Here is a 23,713-nt window from a genome sequence, read left to right on the forward strand (position 1 = left end):
AATTCAGTTAGAAATTTATCATAAAAACATAAATATAAAATCCTTGTATATTTAGATACTTTAAAACACACTTTTAAATAACCAAAAAAATAAATAAAAGATGAAATCACAGGAAAATTTAAAAATACTCCAAATGATAATTAAAATAGTACCATAACACTAAAAACATGGGTAATAAATTTCTGTGTATTAAATGACATGATCAACACAGTGAAAAGGAAATCCATGGAATGGGAGAAAATAAGTGCAAACAGTATATCTGATAAGAGGTTAATATCCACAATATATATAATTCCTACAACTCAATAACATAAAAACAAACAATCTAATTCAAAAATGAGCAAAGGACTTGAATAGACATTTCTCCCAAGAAGATATACAAATGGCCAAAAGCACATGAAAAGATGCTCAACATCACTAATTATTAGGTGAATGAAAATCAAAACCATGATGAAATACAACTCACATACAGTAGAATGGCTACTCTTAGAAACAAAACAAAACAGAACAAAATAACAATGATGTAGAGAAATTGGAACCCTTGGGCACTATTGATGGAAATGTAAATTGGCACAGTTACTATAGAAAACAGCATGGCTGTTCCTCCAAAATTAAAAACAAAATTACCATGTGATCCAGGAATTTTACTTCTCAGTACACCTCTAAAATAATTGAAGGCAAGGTCTCAAAAATGTATTTGTACATCCATACTCATAGTAGAATCATCCACAATAGCTAAAATGTGGATACAATTCAAGTATCCATTGACAGAAGAATGAATAAACAACATGTGGTATATCCATACAATGGAATAGTTTTCAGCTTTATAAAGGAGGAAAATTCTAACACATGCTACAACATGGATGAACCTTGAGGATCTTACACTAAGTTAAATCAGCCAGTCATAAAAAGACAAATACTGTAAGATTCTACTTATATGAGATATCTACAGTAGCCACATAATAGAGATAGAAGGGAGAATGGTGGTAGCCAGGGACTGGGAGAGGAGGGAGAGGTGAACTACTGTTTAATGTGTGCAGAGGTTCAGTTCTGCAAGGTGAAGAGAGTTCTGGAGGTGAATGGTGATGATGGCTGCACACCAAACGAATGGATTTAATGCCACTGAATCATATATTTGAAAATGGGTAAAATGGTAAAATTTATATGCATTTATCTATGATAATAAAAAACCACTACCAACAAAACTTGTGAAATGGAGCAAAAGTAGTTTCTAGGGGTAATATAGAGCCATAAATTCTTATTTTAGAATTAGATAAAGTCTATAAATTAAAGCTAAATGTTCAACTTAGTAAGTTAGGAGGAGAAACAACAGAATAAAAGAGAAAAAAGAAGATAAAGTTAAAGCTAAAATAGGTAAAATAAAAAACAGAGAAATAATACAAGGCAATCAAGGAAGACAAATGATGATTCCTGAAAAGACAACAAAATAGCGAAATCAGTAGTATATGGATAAAAAAATAAATAATAATACAAATAAAAGGGGGACATAATTATAGATACAGTGGAGATTTTAAAAATAATAAGAACAATAGTTTCATGGACATAGATTTGAAAACTCAGACAAATTGGGTGGATTCTTAGAAAAAGTACTTTATAAAATTAAGAAGAAACAGAAAGTCATATTTGTCTTGCAAGTATTAGATAAATCAAAGTGATAATTTAAAAATCTTCCCATAGAGAAAACATCATGTCTATATGGTTTTATAGAAGAAGTCCACCAGGCTTTCCAGGAAAATGTTATTCTAATCTTATATAAATACTCCCAGAAACCAGAAAAGGAGGGAATACTCCCCAGTTTACCCAATGAAGCTAGTATAATTTTGAAAACCAGACAAGGACAGTATGTAAAAAAAATTATAAGACTATTTTACTTAAAAATATAAATGCAATAATTCTAAACAGAATATTAGTAAACTAAATCCATCAATGCATAAAAGACTAGTATACTGCAATCAAATTAGGTTTACCATAGAAATGCAAGGGTGGGTTAATAGAAAAGTCAATAGATAATTAGGCAAAATATATAATAGGCACTTCACAGAAGAAGAAATACATACAACAAATGACATATAAAGAGATGCTCAGTTGCACAAGTGGTCAGAAAAATGCAATGCTGGATTATAGTGAAATATAATTTTATACTAAGAAATTATTAAAAAATTTAAAAGTTCACTGATACCCAGGGTTTGAGAAAATGTGGATCAGTTGGTTCTCTTATTTATTGTTGGTGAGAATATAATTGGTACAAGCTTTTTGGAAAACAATTTGGCATTTCCCTGTTATAGATGAACAGTCTTATGTCTTAGGATCTAGCAATTCCATTCCTTGGGGTATGCCCAAGAGAAACACTTATAAGACTGTTCATAATAATATTGTTAATCAAAGTAAAAAACAAAGAAGAAAAACAAAACTATAGACAACCAAGATGGGATCAGGAGGATGGATAAACTGATATATTGACCCCAAGGAATATGATACAGGAACAAAAATGATAAAATATAGCCATATGTGACAACCTAATGAATCTTGGTAGTATAATATTGAATGAAAGAGCAAGTTCTAAAAATCTATATCAGAAACTAGTTTTTAAAATTTTAAAAACAAGCAAAACAAAATAATATATTGTTTAAGCAGATGTATATGTGTAAACATAAGATAAAACTAAATAAATAAACAGATAGCCAAAAAATACAAATACAGTGATAAGGTCATAATTCAGCTATTATCCAATCAGTTGTGGGGATGAGGGAACTGAGGGGGAGAAGAGGGTGAGAGAGAGAAGGAGCATGTAAGTAAATAGAAATTGTTGGTAGTCTAGCTTTTGTGTTGGGCCTGCATGAACACATGGGGATAGCACACTGTGATCAAGATTATAGCAAACCCCACATTGTCTACCTGAGGCTGATATGTATCTGTAATGTGGGTGTGGGTGAGAAATACTCTCTCTACTAAGATGATGGCTCACACCTGGATTGTGTTGTTTGCACACAACTTGACTTCTCTGGAAACCTTGATGTGGCAAGAATATATACAGGAATTCTACTCTGGGGAAGACTTGAGAGAACTGTGGGTTGTCTTTGAGCATTTGAAGGGTTGTTACAAGGAAGAGGGATAAACTTGTTTACTGAGGCTCCAGAGAACAGAAGAACCAATGGCTAGTAGTGGGTTTGGACAGAGAAACAGGAAGGAGCAGGCTAACTAATAGAGGACTCATGAGCTCCAGGGTCACTCTGCGCTCCTAGAGAGAAGTTGGCTATTGCAGTCTGAGCACACAGAAGAGTCCTTTAGAACCTTTCTGATTTTCTGTCTCAGGAAAACAGAGCAATATCAAGACTTCGGACAGTGTGCTAAAACATAAAAATGGATTGGAGTAAAATATGGAGGTGAATTATTTTAAATGGGAAGTTAAAAAAAGAGGAGAACTTTCACAAACTTTGTGGTAGATTTTTTTTGTTTTATATTTTTATTAGTAGACAACAGAGCTTCCCTCCTCCTATTTGTTAGGTTGGTTACATATCATAACATGACCCATGGCATCATCTCTACGTTGCTACTGAACATGTTAAGTTGAATGTGTCCCATTTCTCCAATTAATATATAAACTTCTTAAGATCAAGAATTGCTTTTATCCTCCTTCGCATCTTCCACAATCATTTTCATAAGACAAGGGTTCAATGTGGGCATTTATTGGCTGATTACTATGGTGTTTTATTCATTCATTCATTCACTCATTCAACAACTCTTTGCTGAAAATGTGCATATCATGTTGTAAAGAGTATCAAAGTGTGGGTTGAAGGTGCCTTTGGATATCAGGGTCAACTCCATTTACCAGGGATCTGAGTGTCAAGGTCCATCTTTAATACCCCTATTGCCTTATTCCCAGAGAAAAAGCCCAGAGGACTTGAAGATGCCTGCCATGTCCTTACCTGGATAGATCCTAAAGAATCCAGTTGAGCTGCCAAAATATTGCCAGGTCAGTGTTGGGTCTCTTTGGAAGTTCTCCACAAAAACAGGGTTCAAAGTTTCAGACATGTAGACTCCATTTAAAATATCTGGGTCTAAAGGGTGAGATTATAGAAGGAATTGCAGGGGACACTAAATCAGGAGTAACAGTGACCAATTCTTTACCCACTAAAGACACCTGCTAGCACACATGCACATGCATGCACGTGCACACAAGCATGCACACACAGCCTGCAGTGATGTAGTTCATAACTTCCTTCTCACACCCTCATGTGGAGAGTCACACTCACACCCTCCCAGCTAGGAGCATGGAGCTGTCTCCCAGTCCAGGCTCCTGTGGAAGGATTCCCCATCCTCAGTCAGGGTGGTTGGAGAATCAGTTTACACCCTGACGAGCTTGTCAGGAAAATGGGAGTAAATCATTAACCCCCACCAGCACCACCCAACAACCATACCAGGCCATGGGGCAGGGACTACCTTTGTTGTACACGTTGGTGGGCAGCTGCACACTACTGAGAGACGTGTTCACCATGAGGTTGCTGAAGTGTGCATTGGACTTGAGGACAAACTCAGCCCCCAGCTCCACGTATTTGCCATTCGCATCCCTCTCGTTGATCAGGACTGAGTTGTAATAGTCAAACTATGGCAGAGGAGAATGGCGGACAGAGACAGTGAAGACAGGGTCCCACCAAGTGAGCCAGAGAAAGAGGAATGATGTGATCAGAAGACTCAGATGGGAGAGACGTCAGACGGACTGACAGCTTCTACACAAGCTTTGTCTGTGGGGTATTCAGGCAATGACTCAGAATTTGGGGCAAATACGTGTCCAGATAATTGGAGCAGATGGTCGATTTGATTGTGTTTTGATGTAAATTGTCTGGATTATTGCTCAGTTCTCCACTTTATCATGTATGGACACAACCAGAGATGGAGACAGAGACATCAGACAGATTCCAGGAGAGACAAAGACAGAAGCAGCTTTGTCAGCACCACCAGCTCCTTCAGTGCAGCAAGACTCAGAGGGACTCAGATGGTGCCCCGAGAAGTGAGGCCCTCTCTCTTTAACTGTGTGTGGACTGGGTGCCCATGTCCCCTGAGGAGCCAGCAGTCTGCTCTCTGCTCTTACACAGTGTTGCATCTGCTTGGATTACCACCTTGGAGCCATAATCAGACTCTCTTCCCCACTTTCTCCATACCACATGGTTCACACTTGAAGAGCACCCTCAGTGAACATCCTCGGTGAGCACCCTCAGTCCCCACCCCCACCATGTCCTGCCCATGGTATGACATGCCTGTTGTGAAACAGTGCTGCCACGAATCCACGTCTGCCCCTCCCCAGCTCAAAGCCTTCCATATGTGCCTTTCAGGCTGAATAAAGGCCAGAGTTCTACCTTTATCACAGTCACTTTCTGCTTCACCATCCCCTGGACATACAGAACTGACTGCTGGCAATTTCCTCAATCTTGGGTATTTATTATTTCTTTTCACCCAGCTTAGAAACCCCTTCTTCATGCCTTCAGCTGCTCAACTCCCCCTCAACCTGAGAGAGCCCAGAGGCTACTCTGTCTGAGAGACTTTCTGAGCTCCTCCTCTTCCTTTCTGCATTGTGGGAACACCTGACCACCTGTATGGGCACATTATAGGCCTCATGCTAGAGTTATTTGGTCTATGAGCTTCTTGACTTTATCTGGGCAGAGGCTAGCATGTTGCATTGGGTGATAAATGACTCTAGAAAGGTGGATTGCCACTCTACATGCCCAGCCCCAGGGTTTGGTTGCTGTCTCACCTACCTGGCCCATAAATCCCTTGTCAAAAGACTCTGAAGCATTTCGGAATCAAATTATTATAGGTTCATACAAATCCTGAGCACATTAAAAGACAGTGCTGCACTCCCCCATGCCCACTCTCCATATCCTGTACTCAGGTGACACTGTCTGTTGCTGGGAGCTCTAGAAGCAATAGCACTCACCACCAGAGATTTGTTGAACTCATGATTCAGGTCAGCCTCTTCAGTGGCCTCTACCAGATTCTGAGGGACAGGAACACAAAGGGGAGAATCAATGAGCCAAAGGAAGCCAGTGGTCCTCAATTCCACTCCTAAAAGTATACCTGAGAGAACTGAAAACAGGGACTCAAACAACAGCTTGTGCATAAATGTTCACAGCAGCACTATTCACACTAGCCAAAAGGTAACTGCTTATTTACCAGTGGAAGAAGCCAGTCTGAAAAGGCTATCTGCTGCCTGATTCTAACCACATGACATTGTAGAGGAGGCAAAACTATGGAGAGAGTAAAACATCCCTGGTTGCCAGACATTAGTGGGGATGGAGGGATGAATAGGTGGAAAACAGGATTTTTAGAATAGTGGAACTATTCTGTGTGATCTCAGATGGTTGATGCATGTCATTATGTGTATGTCAAAACCCACAGAATGTACATCAAGAGTGAACTCTAATGTAAACTATGAATCTTGGGTGACAAAGATGTGCCAATGTAGTTCATCTGTTGCATCAATGTACCACTCTGGCAGGGGTTGTTGATAGTTGGGGAGGTTGTGTGTTTGTGAGAGCAGGAGCTATACAGGAACTCTCTGTACTTTCTTCACAATTTTTCTAAGAACCTAAAAGTGCTCTGAAAATAACCTATTTAAGTGTGTGTGTAAATGCATTTTTGTCATGTTAAAGTGTGCAACCCAGTGGCATTAGGACCATTTACAATATCATAAAACTATCACTATCTAATTTCTGAACTTTTTATCACCCCCAAAGAAAACCCTGTATCTACTAAACAATCACTCACATTCCTCTCTCTCCCTGGCTCCTGGCAACACCGATCTACTTTTTGTCAATGGATTTTTCCTATTCCAGATAGTTCACATAAATGGAATCATGCAGTATGTGACCTTTGTATCTGGAGTCTTTCACTGAGCATAATGTTTTCAAGGTTCATCTGTGTTTTTACATGTGTCAGAACTGCATTCCTTATCATGGCTGAGTAATATTCCATTTTATAGGTATCTCATTTTTTTCATCCCTTCATCAGTTGATGGACAGTTAGGTTGTTTCCACCTTTCAGCTGCTGAATATAAATATATGCAATTTTTATTGTCAATTATACCTCAATAAATATGGAGAAAAAAGAGGAGAAGACCTGAGGTCCTATTCTGGCTTTGTCAGGAAGAAGCCACTAAGCCTCTCTGAATCTGTAAATTGGGTGGGAGGGTCCTTACCTTCCCTGCTCCCAACCCCCAGTGCCTAGGATGTGATGAAGAAATTCCACAGGGCCAAACCAGGACTCAACTCAACAATTTGGAGCAAAAGGAAAAAATAAAAATTCAACCAGAACAAAATGAAGAAACAAGAATTCAAAAAAAAAATGAGGAGAGGCTTAGGAACCCCCAGGACAACTTTAAATGTTCCAACATTAGAATCATAGGGGTGCCAGAAGGCAAAGAGAAAGAGCTAGAAACTGAAAACATTTAAAAAAAATAATGAAGGAGGACTTCCCCAATCTGGCACAGGAAATAGATTTCCAGGAAGTCCAGGAAGCTCAGAGAGTCTCAAGGAACTTGGACCCAAGGAAGCACACACCAAGGCACATCATAATTACAGTAGCCAAGATTGAAGATAAGGAGAGACTCTTAAAAGAAGCAAGAGAAAAGGAGGCAGTTACCTACAAAGGAGTTCCCATAAGACTCTCAGCTGATTTATCAAAAGAAACCTTGCAGGAAAGAGGGGGCTGGAAAGAAAAATTCCAAATCAGGAAAGGCAAGGACCTACATCCAAAATTGCTCTATCCAGCAAAGCTATCATTTAGAATGGAAGGGCAGATAAAGTGCTTCCCAGATAAGATCAAGTTAAAGGAGTTCATCATCACCAAGCCCTTATTATATGAAATGTTAAAGGGATTTATCTAAGAAAAAGAAGATGATCAAAAATATGAATGGTAAAAGGACAATAAATTCACAACTATCAACAACCAAACCTAAAAAAACAAAAACAAAAACAAACTCAGCAAATAAGCAGAACAGAAACAGATTCACAGAAATAGTGATCACATGGAGAGTTATCAGCGGAGAGGGAAAGGGGGGAGAATGGGGAAAAGGTACAGGGAGTAAGAAGCATAGATGGTAGGTAGAAGATAGACAGGGGGAGGTTAAGAATAGTATAGAAAATGGAGAAGCCAAAGAACTATATGCATGACCCATGAACATGAACTAAGGTGGAGGGGAATGCTGGTGGGAAGGGGGCTGCAGGGAGGAGGAGGATAAAGGAGAGAAAAAAATAGGGCAACTGTAATAGCATAGTCAATAAAACATACTTTAAAAAAGAACATTCCACAGAGCCAAGGTTATTTTAGTGCTGCTTTGCAGTAAATTTCCCCATGGGCATTCCCATAGAAGGGTCAATGGCTGTGGCTTGCCAGGGAACCTTGGCAAGGAACAGGGACTGGTGCTTGAAGAAGGTCTACAGAGCAAGCGCTGGTTTGATTGGGTTTCCTAGGTTGAAGCTGTGGGAAAGACACAGCACAGCTGGAGCCCCTGGGAGCCCAGAGCCAGGCCTCTGGGAGTGGGCCAGGACTACTATGCTCTGGCACCTCAGGGACCAGCCCCTGCAATGTGTGTTCATGCATTCCACTGTCTGTGCTCTTCCCAGGAAGGCAGTTTCCACAGCATTGCAAATTGAAAGAGGTAGGCGGTACTGCTGTGCTATTTGTGTGTGAGGTCAGTGTCCCCATGCTATGGTCCAGAATGGGCTCTCTAAGTCCCCTGGTATCTTCTCAGTGGTTCCTCATGCTAAGACCCCTTACCCCTAAGCTTGAATAAAAAAGACTGCAAGTTGTGAGAGGGGACTCAAGAGTTTGAAAATTTTAGTTTAAGGTAAATAGTTAATAAGCCTAATAGGTAATACATATGTCAAAGTTATTGTTTCAGGAACACAGATAAGGCCCATCACTTCTGAGAGAGATAGCCAACCTCCTGGAGCACCACTAAAGATTACCGCCTGAGGAACAAGTATAGGCATCTGGGCCATTGTGTTCCAGAGAGAGACAGAGGACCATCTGCTCCGGGGAACAGCTAACTGCCCAGGGCGAGAATACTGTGGATTTTTAAATCTAATTTTCCCTGAATTTCAAAACCTCTTATTGCACTTTCTTCTCTGCTATAAAAGGCTGGCTTGGAATAAAATGTAACATGGTCCATTAGGGTATGAACCCACCTTCTCAGATCAGTGGCCATCTGAATAAATCGTTTATACAGATTCAATCCCTGTCTCTGTTTATTGGGTTTGGTATGTGACAGGCTGCATGAATGCTGGTCTTTCCCAGTTTCAGTTATGTAGGAAGGGTGGCTCCAGCTTTTCCTACCAGATGGTGCTTTTGATGGGGGTCATGGGAGACAGGCAAGCAAACTGGCCAGGCTTCAGATTCCATTCCCCACGCTTCCTGCCCTTGGCACTGGCCTCAGCCTCCCCTCCAACAGTTTACTGCTCTCCTCTGGCTCCCCAGATAAAACTTTTGGGGGGACAACATTGGTTTTAGATGGCCAGATTTCTGGCTGGGTGGAGCAGGAACTATGTCTTTCCAATCATCCAGGTCCCCATCACACCCCTGTAGGCAGGCACTTCATGCCAGGGAAGTGACTGTTGTTTCATCTAGGTCAAGCCAGGCTTGGTGGATATGCCACAGTGGATGATCTGAGTAGGGTGCCCATCACTGTAAGCACCTATGCTGTCTGGGAAGCCCTCGGAGCACTTCGGTGCCATGAAGTGTGGGCCCATATAGTGGGAAGGGACAGGGTAGGGGGGTGAGTAGGGGAAGAAAAAAGGAGGAGGAGAGGAGGGAGCTTTATTTTGTATGTTCTCTATACCTCTATACTCCCACTTATCCACCATTTATCCATGCACCACCCATCCACCCATCCATCTATCTACTCACCCACTCACCCATTCACCTGCTCATTCATTCAGCAGGTGACTCCTCAGCCCTCATTTTGACCTGCTCCACCCTAGTCACTGAATACAATGTCATGATGCAGGGTCCCTCCTGACACTGCAGGCTGATTCTACTGCATAGGACTCTTCGGTAAGGCAGAGCTCCAATCCCAACCCTCTTCTCTCCCCTTGCTTCCTATTATTTCCTCCTTTACAAGGACCTTTTGGCTCATAGGGATTCAAAGCTGATACTTGTGAGGCAAGAAAAGGATGAGGTGGGTGAGAGGATGCAGGGTCATGATGTCAGTTAGGGTCCTTTTGATGTGACAGAGGTTAGGGTGGGTTCCCCCCCCGCAGATAATAGGACCTGGAGCACCTTTACAGCCTCCACCTTCCTGTGTAGCATGGTCTCCATGTCCTCTGAGAACTTCCTCACCAGCTCCAATCCATCCACCTCCTGGATCCTCAGACTGGGCTCCACATCCTTGTATTTCTGTTAGAGGAAATGTGGGAGAGATGGGCACCTGTCATCTGGCATCAGGATGTGTGGTATCTAATTACATGTGGCCTCCATTCTCTCAACTAGCACACTCACACTATGGGGCCTTATTTACTTGACCAGAGGCAAAGACAGACCCTCATCTCCTCACAGAATCTCTCCCACTAACCATCATAGCTGCCTCTTATCAAATGTCCTCTCCGTTCCAGGGGCTCTGGGCACATTCGGTAGTATCCTGAGGAGAGAGTAGACTGGGGCTCAGGTCAACAAACTTGACCAGTCACACAGCCAGGTCTCTGAGACTTCCCTGGGGATGCTCACGTGGATTGTAATACCTCCTTGAGCATCATTTATCTTTCCCCCACAATCCCTGATGCACATTGTGTCCACACCAAGCTTAGCATCAACAGGTATTGATGCCACCTGACAAACTGCCAGGGAGCCTGGAAGAGCTCAGAGAGCTGGGTTCAGATTCACTCTCCAGGCTGAGTGTGCATATCACCAATGTCTAATGGCCCAGTTCACCAACTTACTGGCCATGTGACCTTAGACAAGGTAATTAGTCAGTTTTCTCAACTGCAAGATGTGACATTGGCATGGCTTTAGAGAATGTTCTAGAATGCATAGACTTAGAGAACGTTTTTACCCAAAACAGTCACATAATTTTGCTCTAACTTTCTCACCTGGGGTTAGAGGGCACAAATGAGAACACTGAATGAAACACTGCTTTGCAAAGTCAGAGTGTGGTGTGAGTGGCAAGTTGGTCTGAGCTGTCTTTATTACAATGGCCTATGGAGGCACAGGACAGGGGGCTCAGCCTGGCTTCTCCTGGTTCCCCAGTGAACTGTGGGGAAGGGGATACAGGCAGGGGCTGCATGATGTTTGTGTGCAGGCATAAAAGCTTGAAAGTTGCTTTTGGCATCATTTAGAAAATTAAGTTGTGAGGAGAATTAAATCCTGAATATAAAGCTCTTAGCAAATGGTAATAATTGAGAATGGCAAGCTATTCTTAAAACTGGTCTGGGAATTATAAATATCAGAAGATGTTTATTATCTAGTAAGAGGACAGCTACGTGTTAATCTGCTCTAAAGCAATTATTGGTAAAGGTAGGGGCTGGTGCATGGTATTTTCCATTGGGCCCTGTGTCCTACTCAGGAGCCAAGCACGGGCTCAGACCTCTGCTAGGGTCCACGTGGGCTCTGCAGCCCCCCAGGCCTGGCTGGAGCACCTGAGAACTAGATATATGGAAGCTCCCTCTGCAGAGGTCACAGACCAGCTTGCTTGCTTGTCCTGCCCAAGGAGCTCCTGAAGGACTTTCCCATAGTGGGCTGAAGCCCCTCTTACCCTTTCTCCTTCCTCCTGTCCCCTTTCACAGGTGTCAGGTCTGCATCCCAGTCTGCTCACTCCTGCTTTCTCACCCCTCTGCACTTCACAGCTCCTCCCCCAATAAATCTCCTGTCTGTCCATTCCAGCTTAACCTCTACTTCCAGGGGTCTGAACTGACACCATGCCCTTGACCACCCTACAGATTGCTGTGACTTGGAAAATTCTTCCCCTGTGTGAGTCTTAGTTTCCCATCTGAAAATGAGGGGAGTGGATTAGTGATCTCTAAGTCCCTTCACAGCATGGGCATTCAGGGATTCAAGGTCTATGCTCCTTTCCCTGGAAGGGCTCTCTGGCTAACTGCCCTCTGACCCTACGGGCTCCTGGGAAAGGGTTACTGACCTTCTGCAGCAAGAGGGAGCCTGAGTATTTGGTCACGGTGTCATACAGGTCCCCGCCAAAGGTGTCTGCCCACAGCTTCACCCTGTGGGGCCATGAAGGTATATGTGTATATGCACATGCACACACACACATAGAGACATACATATAGATATACATGAACATACAAAACAAGTGTTTACATTCATAGACATCCTCTGATGCACACATGCACAAATACAGAGACAAACATGATACATAGAGGCTTGTGCACTAATGTGCATACACTCATGTACACATACAAACACATACACACTGACATACACTGAGAAAAACACACACAGAGAACTGCTGCCCTTCTTGGCCAGAGCAGGGGACTCCAGGGACCCACCAAGGGCTCAGCAACTGCACTGAGTATGCTGAATACCCTTGGCTGGGTCTCCTGCTGAGGAATAGGGGCAGGGGCTGATGAGCTAGACAAAACCCTGATCACACGCATCTGAAGCCTGTGGACTATGGTTGGAGAATGGAAAACAGAGGAGGGAAAGGGGCTGTGGACAGGCCCAGCACAGGGCAGAGAGGACCCTGAGGACAGACACAGGACCTGCCTGGGCACAGCAGCAGCTTCTCAGTGAGTCCCTCCCTCTCTAGTGTTCCCTGCTCAAGGTCATTGTAGCCTGCTGCATCGTCTGTTGAAACCTCAGAGAGAGCATGAAGCACAGAGGCAGAGGAAAAGGCTCTGAGCTGCTTCTGCTTCTGCTGAGGGCAGGCCAGGCAGTGAGGGCCCGAGAGGCAGCCTTGGCAGAATCTCCGACCTCTTGTCCGTCCCCAGAAGGACATCAAAACCTCACCATCTGGACAGGCTGGTGGGGTTGTGGGGGTAGTCACAGGCTGTATTTAAGCCTCTCCAACTGGAGCAAAGAGGATTTGCCCACATGATCATTTTGATATCAGCATTTATTCAGTCACTCATCCACTATCTGTTAATGTCCTAATGTTCAGCCTTGTACATAGTGTAAAATCTTCCATCAGAGGGCTGTCCTTTCATATACAGATAGACTAATAGGTGTTTGAAGGGACACCCATGTTTAGTGTGATGAATAGATTTGGAAGAGCTCGAGGGAGACAAACATTACTTCTAGGTTTCTAGTTTGGGTGACTGAGCTGATGGTGGTGTTATTAAATAAAATTAAGAATATCAGGAAGATCGTGGAAGCAAGTTGGGGAGGGTGGAAGGTGATGAGTGTAGCTTGGGATATGTAGAATGTGAAGATTCTGTTGCAGGCCTATGTTGTAGAGTGATGTTGGGCAGGTTGTGTGTTGTCCAACTCTAGAAAGCAACAATTGCTCTGTATCTTGAAAGACACAAACTTGAATTTAAAGCCTTTCATGATATTAAGAAAGAGCTGTTCATAGGCAATGGATACATGAGTCTAATAGGTAGAGGAAGGGCTAAGAGTCATTAGTACGGGGGTGGCAGTGGAAATTCTGAGTAGATGGGCTCACTCAAGGACTGCGTGTGTAGAATGAGAAGGTCTGAGTGGGCAACAAGCCCTGGAGAACACCAACAATCTCAGGGGCAGGCAGAGGGAAAGGGACACTTGAGAAAGAGAGGTAATAGATGTCCAAGGAGACCCAGGAGAACAGTGTTATGGAAGTTGAGGCATTGAGACTCAAGAGAAAGGGAGAGGCTACTGGATTGGGCAATGAGGGTCTTTGAGATTGGAGTGGGAACATATTTGGGTGGGCAGTAGAAGCCAGGGCAGACATTGGAGGCTGAGGGATGAGTGGCAGGATAATTCTATCTCTCAGCTTCACAGAGAGAAATGTGGGGTCTTTAGGGTGGGAAAGACTGAGAAGGATCCAGTGGGAAGGAGGAGATGGAGCAAGGTTCTTCATGGAGGCCCAGCTCCAAGGGAGTAGGCAGGTGCAGGTGTGAGTGTGTCAGGGGCCCTTAATTTCAGTGACTCTCTCTGGAGGTTTTTGTGCTGATGGTCCACCAAAGTTCTCCCCAGTCAAAGCCTGGATTCCATCCATCTTGAATTGGCACGCAGACCATTCCTAGAGTTTGCCTTCTACTATTAGTTGGTGTATATTCTAGGGATGAAAATTATTCTCAACGTCTTCCTCAACAATAGATAGTTTTACAGGCTTCTCTGGGTATAATAGTGGCATACAGGCCAGGCTGATTTGAGTTCAAATTACAGCACTTCCATTTACTTGCTACATGAACTTGGGAAGTCGCCTCAACTCCCTAGTTGCAGAATAGAGACACTGTTACCCACCTCACTGAATAGCTGTGTGGACTAAGGGTGTCTTTGTAAAGCACAACCAGATGGAAACAGTGCTGCTCAAATCCACTGATCAACAAAGCTCAACCAAAACATGTGTTGCTCTGGCACCCCATCCCCACTTCTGTTAACACATGAGGTTGACCGCTGGCTCTGATAGCCTGACTCTCATGCTGCACTTGAGTGGCTAGACTTAAATATGAACTAAGCAGGTAACCTCCTTTATTTAGGCTAGAGCACTTTGCTTCCCACCTTTATTGGAAAGTTCTTTAATAGAACCACCGGAACCAAGGACTAAAAACAGATACTCCCAGAGGGGTTACACAGTAATTTAAATTTATATGACTGATGTAAATGACAACTGTAAATGACTGATACCTGGCCTTTATGACAGGGTTTAGAATCAGGGCCTGGAAGGAGGTAGAAAGGAGTAGAAAGAGGAGACTGAGACCACTAAAGTCCAGTTTGACCTAGTCCCTGGTTGCATGAGCCATTTTGTTGATTTAAACTACTGTACGCTTTCAGAATGTTAAAATGAATTTCCTAACAAATCCTGGGGGGGGGGGCTGCAAGGATCCTTTTGAGCCAACACCACTCCCATTCCCAGTCACCTCATGTCAGCGATTATCTGGTAAGAAGCATCACCCTGCCTGTGCTTGAGATGCTGCTTGCCATCCTGGTGAGTGCTGACGATCAGGTCTGCTTAAAGCCATCAGGTGTTTGGGGATGGGCAGGTGGAGCTCCCCATTGGAAGAGAGGAGGGTGAAGAACAGGTTTTCAGAGCAAAAATGAGAGAGAGGGCCATCCAAGCACCCAGGGGAGAGACTGGAGGTAGATCGGAGGTGGGTAGGGCAGAAGATTGAGGTCTGCCAGGAGGAAGAAAAGGAGCAAGGAGTGAAAGGGTTTTATGGGGTGGGGACTGAATTGGATGCTTACATTTCCAGAGGAATCTTGGTCTGCCCTGATGTAGGGGACAGGGCAGTGCTGGACAGAAGCAGACTCAGGATGACTGCAGTCTTCCACAGCAAGGGCCCCAGGCCCCAGGGCATCCTGATGTAAGGGCAGCTGGGGGATGTGGACAACCTGGGAGGTCCAGGCATGCTGCTCCTGCTGGGGTCAGGGTGGGTGCAGAGGAGACAGGAGCCTCAGACCATGGGCTCTGTCTGCCTGTTACTTGCGATGCCCCCAAGCCTTCTGCTTTTAGAGTCCTAGCAAACCTGGGGTTCCTGGTTTATAGTCCAATCTTGGCTGCAATGCCTGGTGGGAGAAGGGGCTTTCTCTCTGTCCTGAAGATAACAGAGGAGACACCTTACCTGCCTAGCAGGCTTCCAGCAGAGGGGCTGATTGTGGCAAGGGAGGCTGTGACAAAATGAACACATTAATCCACTGGCCTCTACTCTAATCCCCCAGTTGACAGTAGGAAGGAGGGGGTAGCAGAAGGGATCTCAGCAGGATTACTCTGATTTCAGAAGACAGGGCTTGCCCAGTGCAGGGTCAGAGTGTACTTCCCCACTTTAAAGAGGCAGTCCTTGTGCACCCAAAGGGAGGAGGACACTGTGACACTAGCTTAGGATACCAGCTGATGTTTGCCCAGAGCTCCAATTTTCCAAGAGCTACAACAGATCCTCTCCTTAAACCTCTGAGTAACCCTGGCAGGTTCCTGTCATCCAGTCCTGTTTTCAGGGACTCTTGAGGCACAGGAAGGATTGGGGACAGAGTTGAGAGTCTAACTCTAGCTGATGTCTCCAGGCCTGCTGATTTTGGCCATGTGAACATCCTATGGATCCCCCAAATCCCGCATTGTACCTGCTTCTGGTTCTGGTCTAGGGGCACATTAGCCAGGAAGTTGATAATGCTTCAGGGTCTTTCCCTCTCAGCAACATGTTCTTAATATATGCAAAAGGAAGATTGACCACTACTGATTAAGACCTCTGTCTCTTTCTATTCCAGCTCTTCTCTGATTTCACCTCAGCTGGGTGATGTGTAGTGGCTGTGCACATTTTGGGGATCCAACTAAGAGAAAGATGCTTTGGGGAAGCATTTAATTAGGGCTTAGTGGGATATACTTATGTAGTTCAGTTACTTCCTTGTATAGCTAAGTTATCTCCAGTCATCCTGGTATGTAGAAACACTCTTATCACCCAAAGTGCTGACCAGCCTTGCACTAGGACACTCAGGTACAGCAATTCATTACCCTATGAATGTCCTACAGCACCCCCCCACTGGAAGTACATGGGAGGGGAGGAAAAATAAGGTTTGAAATACCCCGAGTCAGAAGCTAAGTCTGGAAGAGTCTTCCAGAGATCCAACAAATTAAATCGCCCACAGAGCACTTGATTGTCCAGCCAAATCAAGGTCTGGCCAAAACAGTTCTCTTCTGTTAGGAAAGCAGTCGATATTGAAGGTGGGTGATTATGAACATGCCATACATTGTCTTCTCTTCCCATGGGAATTACACAAAATGGAATTTGATCAAAATTCTTGTGTTTGTGGGTCCAAATTGGTGATAATATCACACAAGCAGTGTATATGACACCACAGTTTATTTATTCCATGTGTCAGAGTGCTTCTTAATCTACGTGATGCATCTCATCCTGACAAAATTTGCTGGTTCCAGCAAAATGGCCACCAACACAGAGAAATTTCTGAGGATACAAGTGTTCCAGTGACAGAACTCCTACATGTACCCATCAGGAAGTCAATGTTGGAGAATCAGAGGCATCTGGTTGCAGTTAGATGGCTCAATACAAGGTGGCAGTGATGTTTAAGTGTATTTGAATTGTTCCTATGAATGCCTTCATTTCAGATGCATTTTGCATATTTTTCAAGATTATAAATCATACCAAATTTAGAAAAAGTACTACAGAGGTGTGTGGAGCAATTAATGAAAAAAAACAATTATAATTTTTCTAGGTTTTATGATTTTTGTGGTATTCATCAACTTCTTAAAATTGTGGGGGGTGATTTTTAAATTATAAATAAATATTCACTTTTGTATCTATTTTTGTATTTGTAATTTGTATTCATTTTCTTTTATAGATGACCACATCCAGGTTGAGTGGCTCCCAACCCCCTAGAACCTGGCCCCTGTGCCTCACTGTAGCACCTGCTCATTAGAGCCACTGACTTACCCTGATGTGTTGAGTGCAGGAGCTGCTAAGAAAGCTCTTTCCCTGCTCATTGTACTCATTTCCCAGTGGCAGCAGTGGCCTAGATCCCACCCAGTCCCTTAACTACTTGGGAAGCCCTCTTAGCACTTGTAAAGAAAAATACTGATATTATAATGGTGAGTAAAGTAATATATGTCTTTTCAAAGACTGTTAAAGAATAAAAATTCAATCAAGTAAATTTGAAAATCTAATTACTTTCATTAAATGATTCATGAATTGGGTAACATCCTATTTCTGAGGAGTTGGACAAAATGGAAGGTTTTTATAGGCAGACTCTGGGTGGGACAAGAAAGTTATTAGTGGAAGAAAAGAAAAGATTGTTTCAGGCAAGGTTAACTCCCTTCAGGGAAAGGCAGGTGTCTTATCAGGCAGATTGCCTCAGCCTCCTTTGGGGATGACAGACCGTCTCATCTACATAGGCCAGAAAAGTCAGGACTAAAATTACATTTCTGGATAAGGTGAAACTGCACTTAGGTCAGGTAATAAGTTGAAGTTCAGTGTCATGGCTTTAGCACAAGTGACTCCATTTGGGGCCTGTGGTTTTCTCTTGAACAGCACTTACCAAAGTATTACACTTTACAAGTGTGCCCAAACCATTTCTACAGAGAAAAATATCTTTCTATGCATTTTATATACAGTGCTTTATATGTATAAACATATATATAAATGAAATGCTATATATGCATGCATTGTCAGCCTGGCTAATTATAGCATCTTAAGACAGTAGCCCCTCATACTGCTGCAAACTGTGAAACACTAGGGCCTGTGGCAGGAGTCAGGGAGGAGGTGGAGTGGGGGAGGACTTTACAGCTTAATACCTTCAGAAAAGAGATTTTATAGCAGAAATCAAATGAAGTGTGGGAACAGAGCCCAGAGCTAAGGGAGTTATCAATTCTTAAGAGAGACCTTTGAAATCCAAAACTTACAGCTCATCACTTAGTCTAGGCCAAGATGCTATATCATTCCTGCCAGTTAGGAATGGATCTATGTTGTGGCTTTTAGTTTTAAGGGCTTCGAGAGAAACAGTATTCCAACTTTCTCTTGGTCAGTGTTTCATCTCAAATCCCTCAGATGTAATCTAACCTGACCCGTGTTCCTAGGGTATCTCCTATGTGTCCATTTCTTACCAGGCACTGGGGACGCGACGCCTACAGCTGAAATGGAGATTGGATGTGATGCTTCAGATAAATACTCAAGGTCTGTCCAGGGGGGCTTACCTCAAAAAATAAAACAAAACAAAAACCACTCAGCTAAAGTAAGCTAAGTGCTATGAGAAAGGATTTGGCAGCACAGTGGAGGGGACAATTATCTATTCCCTTAGTGGGAAAAAGGGGAAGGACATTTCAGGGAAAGCTTCACAGTGAAAGAGACATTTGAATTCGGCTTTAAATAATGAATAGGAGTTCAGCAAATGAAGACTATTGAAGGAATAATTATAAGGGACAGATGGTACGAGGAACAAAAGTAGGAAACACTGGTCATGTTACAGTGTACATACCTTTTGGGGAATGCTGAGAATATCAGTGTCTTTTACTGCATCCTAAGCTATACTTAGTGGCTTAAAATAAAAGCGATTCTTTAGTTAGTTGATGAGTGTGTATATTGGGCAGGGCCCAGCAAGCAAGTCTCCTCTCCATTCCAGGCAGTGGCAGCAGGGGCCACCAGAGGACCTTCTCCCAGGATGGTTTGTTTACTCACAGGGCCAGTAGGCTAGTGCTGGCTGTGGGTTGGGACCTTGCTGGGCTAAGGCTGGGAGACTCCTCCACTGGGCTGCTTGGGTTTTCTCACAGCATGGTGGCTGGCCTCCCAGAGTTAGAATCCCAAGAGAATATAGAGGAAACTAGTGCCTCTTATGGGCTGCTTAGAAGTCACAGAGCATCACCTTGGCTATATTTCATTGACTAGCCAGGCTCCAATTTGGCCTGGACTAAAAAGAAGGAGGCACAGACCCTTCTTCTCAATGGGACAAGTGTCAGAATTTGCAGACATGTTTAAAAACTGCCACAGTGAGGATCATAGGGTTGGGAATAAGGGAAAATGGTGATGGTGGGAGGGTTGGGGTAAGGGCTGTGAGAAGGGAGCTTCAGGAAATAGAGTGGGGGGAATGTTAGGTAATACCTAGATGATAAAGAAATATTGTTGTAGACCACTCTGCCTGGTTTTAGGAATTGTATCTCTACCCCTTGTGGCTAAGGGCCAGGGACAACGTTTGGAATGTGAGCCGCAGGAGACAAAGCCTGTCTATGGTAGCAAAGGCTGCCTCAGTTTCCTCTCCCGGACCTCAAAGCTTGGTTGGAGGTCAATGACGGGTAAGACCCCTCACAGTGGGGGGCAACCTAAGCCAGACTTGATCACTTGGGAGGCCTTCATGGAAGGACTTGGAGGGTTGCAACAAAGAGCAATGGACTCTCACACACCCCCAGGAATGATGTTATACCTCCCAACACCACCCCCTGCTTTGACATGGCCCGAGTCCCCATGTTCTCTGGGAGAAGCGCTTCCTGGCTCTAATCCCCTTAAGCCTGAATACCTGTTGGGGAAAGGTACAGCTCCCTGCCTTGCTAGAGCATGTCCTGGGGGAAAATCTGGCATCACAAAGACTTGCTGATAAACCTGTGAAATATGCTCTGCTAAGAGTGCTTTCATTCATATGATAAGGGTTGGAGAGGAAATGAGTATGTCTCCCAAAGTTTCTGCAACTTTTTTCCTGATAGACACTGACTCAGACTAAGCCCTCAGATTTCTTTGAAATGTTATCTACTGTTTGATCCTTGCCTCCCTGTATTCCTGTGTATTACAACCCAATAAAAGGCTATGGAAGAGGGCACTCTGGGCCTTTTTCTCCTCAGAAAAACTGGTCGCTGCTGGCCTTTGTCTCCCCTGAGAAACTGGCCACTGCCCACTTCTCCTCCCTAAGCAGACCATGTCATACCTCGGCCATATTCACCCTTGTGTTTGTGGCACTTGGGGGCACTGGAGAGAAAGTCACCCCCACAAAATATATTACTTCTTTCTAAACTCTAACTTGAATATCACCTACTGCAATTCCACATCCATTGAAAAGTAGTGATTTATGAATGTGGCAGTACAGGGGATGGAGGGTGGGGGGAGAAAGGAACAGATGTAAAAGATATAAAAGAGTCTGCTATCTAAGCTAAGCTTCTTCATGCACAGATCACAAAGTCACATCCTTTCCATTGCTCAGTGAGTTTGGCCATTGAGAATGTCCCCCAGTGCTACCATTCAGGGAGAAGCTCAGTGGAAGTATGCAGGTATCTTCCTCCTGCCCCTCCCCCTTCTCCTTGTTCCTCTCCTTCCCTCCCCATCCCTCATGTCCCCTTCTGCCTGCCTCCTTCCTCTGGTCCCTCCTTCCACCTTTTCCTTCCCCAACTCCCTGCTACCCTCTCTTCCCCCCTGTCCTGCTCCCTCCTCATGGCCTCTCCCTCCCTCCACAGCCTTTGCTCTGTTTCTGGGTGACTCTCCACATGTACTGTGCCCACTAGCTCCTCCAGAGCTAGGCTGGAGCACACTCATCTCTGAGCTCTTCCTGCCTGAGCAACAACAGGACAAAGGGAATGAATCGGAGCTCTAGGTTTAATTCTACACCAAAGTATAAGCTGGTTTTCCTCAGTACTCCATATTATGTTTCCTTTGGTCATGGCACAAAATTATGTATGAACACCCACAACCATGTATTTGAGGCAGTATGCCCAGGTCTAGTTTTCCATTGGTCATCCAATACCTCCCTCACCTGCTTTAGGGGATAATGAAGATCAAATGGAGCAATGTAGATATGTTTTGTTGACAAAATATAAACTATTATGGAAGGAATTTTATAAACTTTTTCTCAAAAGAAATTTTTATAGAAGCCAAAAAAGGCTATTTTAGTAAATGGCAACTCAGTCTAGTTGCTCAGGCCCAAAACCTTGGAGTCAGTTGGGCCTTCTTGTCCTCAGGCCTGCTGCTTCCAGGCCATCAGCAAGTCCACCAGCTCTGACTTACAAATATACCCAGATCTAACCATTCCTCCCCAAACCACTGCCACACCCCTGGCCAAGATACCATGGTTCATTCCTTGGACTATGGCAATATCCTTCCTACTGCTTATTCTGGATGTCTTCTGTTTGCCCCACCAGAGCTAGGCTCTGCCTCTGCCCCCTGCTCCATGCCCTTGGAGTCTCATCTGCCCTGACCACCTCTGCCCAGTCCTGTTCTCTGTGGCTTCTGTTGAACTGAGCCAGCAGTGAGCCCTGGCAGGAGCCTGGAAAGAAAGCAAGATCACCTCAGGCCAGTGTTGTCCCTCAGCCAGCATCACTGCTCCTCTTCAGGTGGTTGCCTTTCCCTGTGTCAGTCAGGGTTCCACAGAGAAACAGAATTGATAGGATGTATATGTGGAGAGAAAGAGATTTATTACAAGGAATTGGGTCATGTGGCTTTGGAGGCTGATAAGTCTCAATCTCTGTAGCCAGGAAGCTGGAGACTTAGGAGATCATTTGGTATGGTTCCAGTTGAGTCGAAAGGCTTGAGAACCAGGAGAGGTTATGGTGCAGTTTCAGTCAATGATGGCAGGCTTCAGACCCAGGAAGAGCTTAAGTGTTTTGGTTCTAGTCCAAAGACAGGAAAACCTGATGTCCCAGCTTGAACACTGTCAGGTGAGAGGGGTTCTCTCTTATTCTATTCAGGCCCTCAACTGACTGGATGAGACCCACCCACATTAGGGAGGACAATCTATTTTACCCATGTCAATAGATTTAAATGTCAATATCCCCCAGAAACATCCTCATCAACATGCCCAGAATAAGTTTTGGGCACCATGAACCAGTCAAGTCAACACAAAATTAACCATCACATGCTTTAGACTTCAGGAGTAACTGCTTCCTTCCCATGACTTAGAAGGAGGTAATAGCTCAGCTGCTCCTAAGCCCTGGGTTAGGTTACATTACCCTTGTGTTTCCTCTGCATCCATACATTTGAAAAGAAACTTCTCCTCAGTTATGCCATTATGAGTATCCTGCTTATTTCCTGCCTGGCCTGTGTCTCAGAGCTGGTCTCCCTGCCTCTGCTCCTACCCTCTTCAGTCCATCCTTAACACAGCATAGAACTCCTCTGAAACTGTCAGTCAGCATGCCACTCCTCTGCTCAGATAGCCAGTTGCTGCCCACCTTATTTATAGTAAAAGCCAAAGTTTATCCCATAGCCTGCAAAGCTCAGTGCAATTTGGGCCCAGCCCCTCCATGGCCTGCCTCCTGCTCAGGGGCCCCCACCCCCTGAGGCTCCCGTTGCTCCTTGGGCAGGCCAGGCCAGCTCCCACATCAGGGCCTTTGAGCTGCTGGCCCCCCGTGTGGCTCTGCCTGCCCTGCTGTCCCTGGGGAGCCCACTCTCTCATTTCCACCAGTCCTCTGTCAATTAGGGTCCCTGGCAGGAAGAGATGGTATGGTTGAATTGGGTGACTCAAGAGAAGTTTAATAAAGGGACTATTTACAGAGGTATTGGCAGGGTATATGAGACTGCACAGTATCCTGGTCTGGAAATAACCAGTCAGTGCCTGGGCCTGAGGGGACAAAGGAAAGGGAAAGTCATTGGAAGCTGGAGGGAGAGGAAGCTGTATGGAGAGAGCTGTCCCACAGGAATGGTGGCCCCAGGGAACAGCCAGACGGTGGTCTCCATACCCAGAGTGGGCTGGAGGATTAAATATGCCTACTCTTTTCCTTTCTCTGCTCTCCTGCTGGTGCTCACATCTGTTCGAGCCACAGAAGCCTGAGAAGAGCCCAGGGATGAGCTGCACAGGGATACTCTCGAGGCCGAGGGGTAGAGAGCCAATGCAAGACATTCTGCATGAGATCTTCACTCAGAAAGTCACCTTCTATGTGAAAATGGTCTGGAATTAGATAGTGGTGGCGCACAACTCTGTGGATGTCCTGAAAACCACTGAATTGTACACTTTAATGTAGAAAACTTTATGGTATGTAACTTACATTTTTATGTTTGAAAAATGCGTTTTAAGCATTACCTTTACAGTGATGAAGGCTTCCTTGGCTGTGGGGTCTAAAATTTTATCTGCCCCAACATTTCGTACCCCTCTTCCCAGCATCTTTTTTCTCCTTTAGTGGTTGCTATCAAACACACCACACACA

The 23,713-nt window shown here is 44.3% G+C and overlaps 1 protein-coding gene across 8 annotated transcripts in view; it reads right to left on the reverse strand.

Annotated features, from left to right (window-relative positions):
- The window catches only part of CACNA2D4 (calcium voltage-gated channel auxiliary subunit alpha2delta 4), a 125,207-nt gene extending 109,444 nt beyond the window's left edge, over positions 1-15,763 (reverse strand). For all 8 annotated transcript variants that reach the window (XR_008391096.1, XM_053662715.1, XM_053662718.1 and 5 more), the window contains exons 1-6: positions 15,346-15,763; positions 12,143-12,224; positions 10,285-10,410; positions 5,954-6,013; positions 4,462-4,624; positions 3,948-4,079 (exon numbers count right to left, since the gene is read on the reverse strand). Coding sequence is in view for 7 of the 8 variants with exons in the window: in XM_053662715.1 (XP_053518690.1) it covers positions 3,948-4,079; positions 4,462-4,624; positions 5,954-6,013; positions 10,285-10,410; positions 12,143-12,224; positions 15,346-15,509 (727 nt within the window). In the remaining variant the exon portion in view is untranslated. The remainder of the gene's footprint in view (positions 1-3,947; positions 4,080-4,461; positions 4,625-5,953; positions 6,014-10,284; positions 10,411-12,142; positions 12,225-15,345) is intronic.
- Between the last annotated feature and the right edge of the window lie 7,950 nt (positions 15,764-23,713).

This window comes from Artibeus jamaicensis, unplaced genomic scaffold (genome assembly GCF_021234435.1).
Source record: "Artibeus jamaicensis isolate MK-2021 breed Jamaican fruit bat unplaced genomic scaffold, CSHL_Jam_final contig_1028, whole genome shotgun sequence".
Classification (NCBI taxonomy): domain Eukaryota; kingdom Metazoa; phylum Chordata; class Mammalia; order Chiroptera; family Phyllostomidae; genus Artibeus; species Artibeus jamaicensis.